Here is a 9,914-nt window from a genome sequence, read left to right on the forward strand (position 1 = left end):
GTATTAATTTTATCACACGAAGTCTAGCTAAGCTACCGTTCAATACCGAGGCTTCCATTTTTTCGATCAACTCGCAATTGGATTTAATTAAATTAGCCATTCCTACCAAATCGGCATACTCGAGATTGTGCTAAAAACTGTTGTTCTAATGTGCAGACAGAGCTGTCAAACTAATTTAATGGAGTGCACTGAAAAGCGATAAGTACTGATTATATTTTACTGGTATTTTCTAATAGATCTTTAATTTAAAGTTTCTCAACAATTTTTCAAACTATAGAACAGTACCTTGAATGTCTTATGATGTATATCTTATCTTACATATAATTTATTATCTGAATATCTTATATATAATTTATTATAGAGCAAAAGTATCAGCTTGAATTTTCGACATCGAGAATCATGTTAAGGAAATCAATCGAAGACATAGTGCCTAACATTTCTTTTTAAATTACTATAGACATTGTTTCGCGTAATGAAACAGAAGTCACTATGCTGCCATAGAGCTAAAGCAAAGTCATGAGCCCTTGAGCTGATAGTCGCAAAAACATTTTTTCAAAAATTGTGGTCAAGCATGGCTGTTGGCTTTGAATTACACCGTTGAAAATCCCTTTAACAGCTATGTTATATGACCCTATTAGGTAAATAAAGCATAAACTTTTCACAGAAGTTTTTTTTCTCGATTGAAACCACAATTTGAACATGGAACAAGAAGTAGCCTAAACAAGAGAGCAGTATAAGAAAGCACCAAGCATTTTTTTAAATAATACAGAGAACAAAAGATTCACGATGCGATCTATTAAGACTTAAGGTATCCATATTTCTATTCATATTTTGGAGGCTTTGGCTTAATATCCAATAAACCTAGTTTCATGCTAGATATCTACCACGGGAAAACCTGTACTTCACGAAGCATTAATGTTTAAGCGATAGTTTCGCAAAATTAAGTTCGTGTTGTCTCTTGGCGACGTGCATGCATAAAGAAATAAATTACTCCTTAAGTCAGTGCACACCTCCAGCCTTGCCATTATTGGTGTCGTTATCTGCAGCGGTTCCTTTTGAGTGGATAGCATAGCCGTCAGTGCTGCAAAATCGCTTATTTTAAACACGACTGTAACACGGAATCAACCCATTATTTCTTTGTGCATTGGCCACCTTCTCTCGTTACGCTTGCTGCACCTCTTTTTTCGGATGGTGTTTGTTTAATGCAACTGAAACCATAACATCGTCTTAATAGCGTGTTTCGGGTGAAGACGATGATTGCTTCTTCAAGTACATCGTCTCTGTGTACTTCTTCCGTTCAGGTTAATCCTAAACTGAAGCACCGGCGAGGACCGAGAGATTGCATTTTCCACACCTTCCTTTGCTTGATCACGTACTTTCGCACTAGTAAAGCTTTTACGATGGGATATTATAGCTTTAATCTGCAAAGAAAATCGATGCCCTAATTCGACCAAGCGTTTCCTAGTGCATTTGATCGCATGTGGTGATTCAATACACAGCAGCTCTTGATCTGTAAGTGGAAAGTTTTTCCACCCACTGGCGTGATTTACATCAACGATCCTTAGCGCTTTTAATCAGGAAGTATGCTGCTTCAAAATTTAAAAAAAATTCAGTCCTTAGGTGCATTGCGTGCGTTGATGAAAAGAAGTCGCATACAAATTGGTCGATTGTGACATGCTTTTTTTTATTCTTTTCAGCTAACAAACACATACTGCTTTGAATAGATTTTCATAACGAAGCGATACGCAGCAATTCATATGTTAAACATTCATAACCCCAGTGCAAGGCCAAAACATAAACAGCGTGTTTTTAGCACATAATAATAATAATAATAAAAGTAAAAAGAACACATAACAACAAGCTGATTGCTACCCCCAGAAATCCCTGGTGATTAATTTGTGGCATGTTGTGCGTTGCTTTTCATCAAATACACGAATTGTGACAAAAAGATACCCCCTTCACTCGACTCAATTTATTTCCACTAGAACGCAAGCGATGTAAACGTGCAGGCTAGGCGTCTACGTTCCGAAACCGCAGAACGTACGTGTATTAATGAAAAAGAAGTGCATAAATTTCCCGGAACGCTTTCTTCGCTAACGATTCCAGATGATTGCACGATCCACGACGAAATGCGGGAGCATCATTTCGCGACAAAGCGCCCTGCCAAGCGCATCGGTTATCAGTTGGTGGTGGTACAGCCACCATGCGCCTCCATCGAAGAAGTAGGCTACGGTGGGTTGCCATGGTAGCTCTTGCCCTCCATGCTCGAGCTTCTCGAACGCTTACTTTAGAACGGCACTGCCGATCGATGACTGGGTTTCCTTCCGAAGCGGCTTCTTGTCCTGATGGTGCGTCGAAGGACGATAGCTCTCGAACAGCGCTCGCACGCTGCTCCACCTAGCGGCCAGAACTGGAACTGTTTTCGGTGCATTTTTTGGTGGCATCGTCTCGGGTGCCGTTACCGACGCCTTTATGCTACCGGCGCCCGATGAGTGTAGTTTTATTTTCGCACTTTTCTTCACGTTATCACGACGGCTTTCATTAGCACGCATTCTTTTCGCTTTGCTCGAATGTTTCACATGTTGGTGGTGATGGATTGCGCCGTGTTTGCGATGCTTTGCTTGCTGTATTTTGGCCGCTTTGGATTGTGGCTCTTCATCCGAAGCTGGCGTCACTTGTGGGCGTTTTGTGTGTTTTCGTTCTTGGTGAGTTGGTGCTTTTTCTGTTAACATTCGACGAATCAACGTTTTCTTGAGGCTTGGCTTAGCAGGCGATTGAGTGGTGAGCTGCTTTGGATGCCTCGTTTTCATCCTGAGCTTGTTGGAAATTTTGTCACTTGGTAAAGACGCCGCTGTGGAACGAAGTGGAATGAAGAAAATAGTAGTCGATGTGCTGCGTTTCGGTGACGGAGACGACAGGCGTAAGATGGGTTTGGTGCGTCGCGTTTGGTGCATTTTGTCTGAATCACGAATTGGACGATATTTTTCCGTTTTATCCGAAACCAACCTCGAGGAGGCCACCATTTCTGCTGGCGCAGATTCCTCAGCAGGATCGGTTCCTTCGCCTTCACCTTCACCGCCCGCTTCTTCTCCTTCGCCACCTCCTTCTTCTTCACCGCCTGATTCTTCTTCGCCACCTGCTTCTTCTTCACCACCTGCTTCTTCTTCGCCACCTGCTTCTTCTTCGCCACCACCTTCTCCTTCCTCACCACCGCCTTCTCCTTCCTCATCACCTCCTTCTCCTTCCTCACCACCGCCTTCTCCTTCCTCACCACCTCCTTCTCCTTCTTCACCACCTCCTTCTTCTTCACCTCCTCCTTCTTCTTCGCCCCCTGCTTCTTCCTCACCACCAGCTTCACTTTCTCCTTCTTCACCACCTGCTTCCTCACCACCTTCTTCACCCCCGCCTTCTCCTTCCTCGCCACCACCATCGCCTTCTTCACCACCAGTTTCATCCCCTCCTTCATCACCACCTTCTTCACCACCCGCATCCTCTCCATCTTCCCCACCTTCACCGGCTTCTTCACCACCATCGCTTTCTTCACCACCTCCTTCTTCTTCTTCTGCTCCACCACCCTCCTCATCACCATCGCCATTTTCTTCACCATTTCCATCACCTTCCTCACCTCCTTCTTCTTCCCCTCCATTTTCTTCTCCTCCATCGTCTCCAGTTCCTTCTTCATCAACCTCTCCACCATCTTCTTCTTCACCTTCTTCACCATTTTCTTCTCCACCCTCGTCGCCGTCGTCTTCCTCCTCACCTTCTCCATCGTCCACCTCTCCGTCTCCATCGTCTTCTTCTGCTTCGTCGTCGTCGTCCTCCTCACCTTCATTTTCTTCATCTTCCCCTTCATTTTCTTCGTCCGCTCCATCCTCCTCACCATCTTCTTCCTCCTCTTCATCATCAGGCTCACTTTCACCGCCCTCTCCATCGTCCGCGTCCTCGCCACCATCGCCACCGTTGTCCGGCATCTCGTCCGCCTCATCCGGGACGGAAGTAATACCGGTCACGACACCCGTATCAATCGACGACTCCGTGGTGCTGGTCCTGCCGGGCATTATATACACCGGATAAACTGGGTACACGACGCCACACAGGTTTCACGTGCGCGCGCACCATAAAGAAGAAGAAAAAAAAGAACAATAAAGGACAACGTAAAACAACAGTCCATCTAAGGCGGCGGAACGAGTCATCGATCTTGAATGAAAGCATGCGCTCCTTGGATTGAATTTGAAAAAGCAACTGCTTTATTGAAGCGAAACTCACATGGCTGCCGGAACCGGCGGGTTGGTTTTCCCCGAGTGGGGGATGCACTTTCCAGCGGGCTTACTTTTGCGACTCACCTGGATAAGCACAGCAGGGTCGTCGGACGAACGCGATCCGGACGTAGTTGGCGCAGTACTTGCGCACACCAAGGTCATCGAGGGCAAACACGTGCCTTCCAAGGTCAACGATGGCCGCCTGCAAGTATGGCGGGTAAGCCGGCCACCGACCGGTCGCCGCATAATTGCAGAGGATTTCTGTACGGAAACGGAAAGCGAACGGGTTCAATTACCAGCTGTCTCGGCGACATGTCCAAAGGGGGTCCCTCGGGACGCACTGGTAAAGTAAGTGCACCTTGGCACCGGCAACTCTGGTAACCCTGCTTAATGCACAAAACCAGCTGCGAAACGGTCACTTACGGGGCAAACGCAGCAGATCCTGAGAGCTGCCTTGTGGTTCCTTGGGTCCGGTTCCGGAGATCGGTGGTGGGAGTACGGGTACCAGCGATGGTGGTCGCCAACCATTCGGTGGGTCACCTGATATCGGCGAATCGGTCGGAATGGGACGTATCCAGAAGAAGGTGGCCGCGCACGGTCGGATGCTAACGCAGGCAAGCAGCACAATTAGCAAAGTGCTCACGAAACACCCACTTTTACATGGGATTTCCATTTCGCACGACCCGTGGGTGCGGTCCCTGAGGCGCCAACAGTCAAACCGGCCGGGTTTGGGAGCTTAGCCGTAGCAAAAGCTCAGCAGCTACGCAGAAGTGAGCTGTGTTAATTTGGTTGATCAGTAACAGAGGGCGCGTTTTTCGTTTAAATATGCTTCATTGTTGTGATCTTGTAAAAAAAAATTTTTATATTTAATTACGGAGAGATCACTTGTCAAAAACTTCAACAATGAATGCACTGTCTCGTTGCCGTCAAAACGTCTTGCGATCCGACTCGAGGTTCACTTATGGCCTGCTGCGATTAAACTGTGCCCAGTTACTAGCGATTGTCTACGAACTAGGGGCAAAGGTACTAGTACTTCTTCAATATCACATCAAAAAAGCCGTTGTGAAATAAGGTATTACCGATTGATAGTTCTTTCGTTGGTCATTAGATTGTGTCACGAAATATATGGAACAAATGATGCAAGTTGCCTAATACGCTTGGCACAACAGTAAAAAGAATGGATATCAAGTGAATCTCTTGTGAAATGAGCTTTTGAGAATGTGCTAGTTCGATTATTCGAAATCATGGCTTATTATTTAATGCTATACTGTAGAAAATTGTTCGAATATTCTTTCCAATAAATTTAATATGAAATAATAATTGGTTGTTTTAACTTTGACTTAGTAAAATATGAGTAAAATTGTTATTCTACTAGTTTTCTTTTATCATTCGCATGTTTGTCGACGAAATGAAAGATCTGCTTGAATAAGTACTTATGCATGCAGTTGAAAGCTTAAGTACGAATAGGAAAATCGATCTCGTTTCGCCATTGTGGTGCAAGCTGCAGTTGCAAAGATGTTACATTCTCAACGACCCTTGAAATGTTCATATTGGTCGTATCATCGTGTTATCACGAGCCATGTGAGTTTTCGATCAAGTCAAAATTAACTACAGCCAATGCGATCGACATACCGGAAGCATTTCCACAAGCGCATTTGCACTGTGTACCGTCCTTGATGCAGGTCAAGTGCAGCGGTTAAAGGGAACTGGATTAACTTGTCGATGTTGAATGTTACACGAGGGACTACCCTTCTCCCAAGGCGTTCTTGCATCGGCGTTGCTACATGTATGAATATCACGACGGCTAAGCAACAGGTTGCTGGAAAGCGAGTTTTTCCACCGGCACTCTCAGTAACGGAATGTTTCAACTTGTCAGCTACGCAAAGGAAGCTGAGCCTTTTGCGTATGGATGGTTCGCATCACCATGTCTGGGCGAAGAATGTGCTTTATTGAAGCACTCTGGGAACATGCGAGTCGAATACTTGTGTGGGACGTACTGTCCTTTGGAACTTTGGTGAGTAGCGTTTTTCCATACCTGGAGCTAACATCCGCTTTCACGTGGGAGCTCTGACCGGTTGCTGGTAATGGTGATGAGTGTGCGCATATTACGATATCGTTCGGTGTATCGGTGGGGGTATAATTTTGTAATACTATCAGTTTCGTGTACAGTCAGCTATGCACCATTTCCCAGGCTTCGTTTTTCTCTTTTATTTTCCTCACGGGAATAGGCGATTTCCAATTCCATTTGTAATTTCCATTGTGCCAAATTTGCATATTAATATACATCACTCGGAAGGTAATTGGAAACGGAGCTGCTATTTCAGGGGTTATATGTAATTTGAGCTTTTCACACGCTTTGACCAAACTGTGTTTACAATTACGTTTCCGTGAAATTCATGATGAATTTCATATTAAAAAAGCAGGGAATGAATTTGTAAAATATTTTATCAAAAATAATTTTCATTTCTTATGTAATAGACACGTACCATTTAAGCTTGTGATTCTTTTTAAGAATGCTTATAAAAGTTAGAAATGCGTACATACCGTTTACTATTTAGGTCCATTTTCTTCTGCGCTTCGTAGACTTTCTTAAAGCGCTGTTCCAACGTTTCCACTCTCTTTTTGACGATGAATTTTATGCGAAAAAGCTCACCGTATCGCATGCCCGGCCACAATGAAACGAATGTATGATATTTGTCTCGATAATTCGATTCGTACGTGGGACGTACCGCAGTAAAGGATCATCGCAAGTGCTCTGGCGGGGCGTATCATACGCTCCCGTACCACATCCCGATCATTCTGCACCGTTCCTGGCGCTAGCACAGGTGCGACCACTTCCCACGGGCTACGATACCGCGTATGCAAATGATAAGGACGAGCCGGGGCTTTGGTGTTTACCGAGCAAATGGTAGCTTGTTGGCAGTGGATAATTCAATAACCGTATTCAAACGGCATTTCTGGGACCGGGCTGCCTTTGCGAGCTGAGCTGCCAGTGACTTGATTGCATGCATGATTGAAACCCGGACTGGCTGCGTCTTGGCCTTTCACCTGCAATCGGTTGGCTTTCTTTTCTATTGACTCTCACAACGGAAGTTAATTGTGTTTGCTCGGGGTGATTGAATCTCCGGCTATAAATATCGGCTTCCCGAGCACATTGTCGAGCCTGCTTTGATCTCATCGAGCGGTGTGTGTGTTTGTGTGCATTGCAGATTTACGGAAAATCAACCAAACGTGGCTGTATGATCGCAATGATCGGAGGTGGTGCACGGAATGTTATTCTGCTCTTACAGGCGAGTGTTCTACCGTTCAGCCTGTGGACGCTTGCAATCAACGGACAACATTCTGCTGCTGAATCATCTACTGCCGCAGCCGTAGGAGCATTGCTGAAGCTCATCGGGACATCTCTGAAAGTAACTGCCTTTGTAGAATGCTGGGATGAAGGTACGTAGCCGAATTGCGGGGGAAAACTAAATTACAATTCCTAAGAATATCCATTTGTTATCATCATACAATCAGATGAAAGGCTTGAGTTTGCAAAAATCAGTCTTCAAAGTGGTCAGCACTTTTGGCAATTCGTGAGTTCAAAAGACGCACCCGTTGGAGAAAATGGCGACAGGAAAGATGCCTTAAATCAATGGTATTCCACGCTCGATGCTGACATTGAAAGCCACCAATCGCTGGTGCTGGTGGATCTACGATGCAATCAATCGATGCGCCTGTTGAGAGAAGCAGGACAGCGCCTTTATTTGAATTACCGTTGGTTAGTAATGGATTCACGTAGAATCGATGGTAACGTGGTGCCGAATTCATCTGAGCACACGCTGGACGTTCTGCGCGATCTGCCGGTTTTAGTGAGCAGCGAGATTTTCGTGATGGTTAGAGACGACGATGGATCCTTGAACTTCATGCAAGGTACATTTCTTGCGTCTTTCGATTGGAATTTGCAATAGGTTTATGGATGTTTGAATGTGTCTTTGCAGTTTATAAAGTGAGCAAGGATGCGGAGTTGCGAACGGAAAACTATGCTGTGTGGCGTTCGAATTCTACCAACGGTGGAAAAATGACCGATTTACGCGTACAGAAGGTCACCTCGGTTAGGCGTAAGAACCTGTACGATCACTTTTTGCGCGCTTCCATGGTAATCACCAATCCCGACACGATCAACCATCTAACGGACTACAAGTAAGTGCTTTAAACGAGGCTAACATGGGTTTTGCAAGGATTTGTCGCACATTTTTCTCCAGAGACAAACACATCGATACGATTACGAAGGTGAATTACATCTTGACGAACTACTTGGTGGCGTACCTCGGGGCACGGGTCAATTATTCGCGTGTCTCAACCTGGGGTTATTACAACAGCAGCACTGGGATGTGGGACGGTATGATAGGAGAGCTGGTCCACAATACAGCTGATTTGGGTGCTTCGCCGCTGTTCTTTACAACTGATCGAATCGCGGTCATCGAGTACATAGCCATGACGTCCGAAACGCGCTCAAAGTTTATCTTCCGTTCACCGAAGCTTTCGTACACGGATAACGTGTTCGTGTTGCCGTTTGATGATGTAAGCTTTTCTACTTTTACTCCTTCATGTTCGTGTAGCAGATGCGTGTTTGAGAGTGTTTTATTTCACATTTTAGAAAGTTTGGTGCTGCGTAATTGCAGTAATCGTTGTTTCTGCCTTCCTGCTACTCGTCACACTGTGGGTCGAATGGAAAATAAAGTCCCGAAGCGGCAATAAACCTACTCAAACACCTGCCGATGGCTCAGTCATGCCTGTCAGCCTTCGCGATACGTTGCTGATGATGTACGGAGCTTCCTGTCAGCAGGGTTCGTCCGTTCTACCACGCAGCTTTTCAGCCCGCACGATCACGATGCTGTCGTTCACGGTGCTGATGTTTTTGTATGCCAGCTACTCGGCCAACATCGTCGCCTTGCTGCAGAGTCCGTCGAGGAAAATTCAAACGCTTGATGATCTGCTAACGTCGCGGCTCAAGTTCGGTGTACACGATACGGTCTTTAATCGGCACTATTTCACGCATGCGACTGAGAGAACTCGGCGCGCGCTGTACGAGCAGAAAATACGCAGACCGTATGGGCCGGATGCGTTCATCGCGCTCGAACAGGGCATCGAGCGGATTCGGCATGGATTGTATGCGTTTCACGTGGAGCAGGGCGTCGGCTATAAGGTGATCAGCGAGACGTACCAGGAGGATGAAAAGTGTGGTCTGCAAGAGATTCAGTATTTGCAGGTGATCGATCCGTACTATGCGATCCAGAAAAACTCCTCTTACAAGGAGATGATCAAGATCGGGTAAACGAAAACCGACGAACTAGAGCAGGCGACACTTGCTGGCTAAATTTAAGCGACTGCTTCTTCGTTGCAGATTATTTCGGCTGAATGAGCACGGCATTCAGTACCGAGAGAACGCAAAGTTGTACACCAAAAAACCTACTTGTTCCGGGGGCGGCGGGAAGTTCGTATCGGTGAGTCTGGTTGACGTGGAACCGGCCGTGTGGATTATCCTGTGGGGTGGTGGGCTTGCGGTGGGATTTTTTGTTGTAGAACTCATCTATTCGCGAGCTCTGCCTCGTTTGATGAAAGGAAGAACGGAATGAGACTTTTTATGACAATGAAATTACACTGCACAACGGG

At 45.8% G+C, this 9,914-nt stretch overlaps 1 protein-coding gene across 1 annotated transcript; it reads left to right on the forward strand.

The window, feature by feature from the left end:
- Positions 1 to 7,507: 7,507 nt before the first annotated feature.
- LOC128724892 (ionotropic receptor 75a-like) lies at positions 7,508 to 9,877 on the forward strand. Its single transcript, XM_053818613.1, has 6 exons — positions 7,508 to 7,700; positions 7,776 to 8,171; positions 8,240 to 8,441; positions 8,504 to 8,822; positions 8,899 to 9,572; positions 9,646 to 9,877. Exons 1-6 carry the CDS (start codon positions 7,508 to 7,510, stop codon positions 9,875 to 9,877), a joined length of 2,016 nt encoding a protein of 671 aa, XP_053674588.1.
- Positions 9,878 to 9,914: the final 37 nt, after the last annotated feature.

The sequence above is a fragment of the Anopheles nili genome, chromosome 3 (genome assembly GCF_943737925.1).
Source record: "Anopheles nili chromosome 3, idAnoNiliSN_F5_01, whole genome shotgun sequence".
Classification (NCBI taxonomy): domain Eukaryota; kingdom Metazoa; phylum Arthropoda; class Insecta; order Diptera; family Culicidae; genus Anopheles; species Anopheles nili.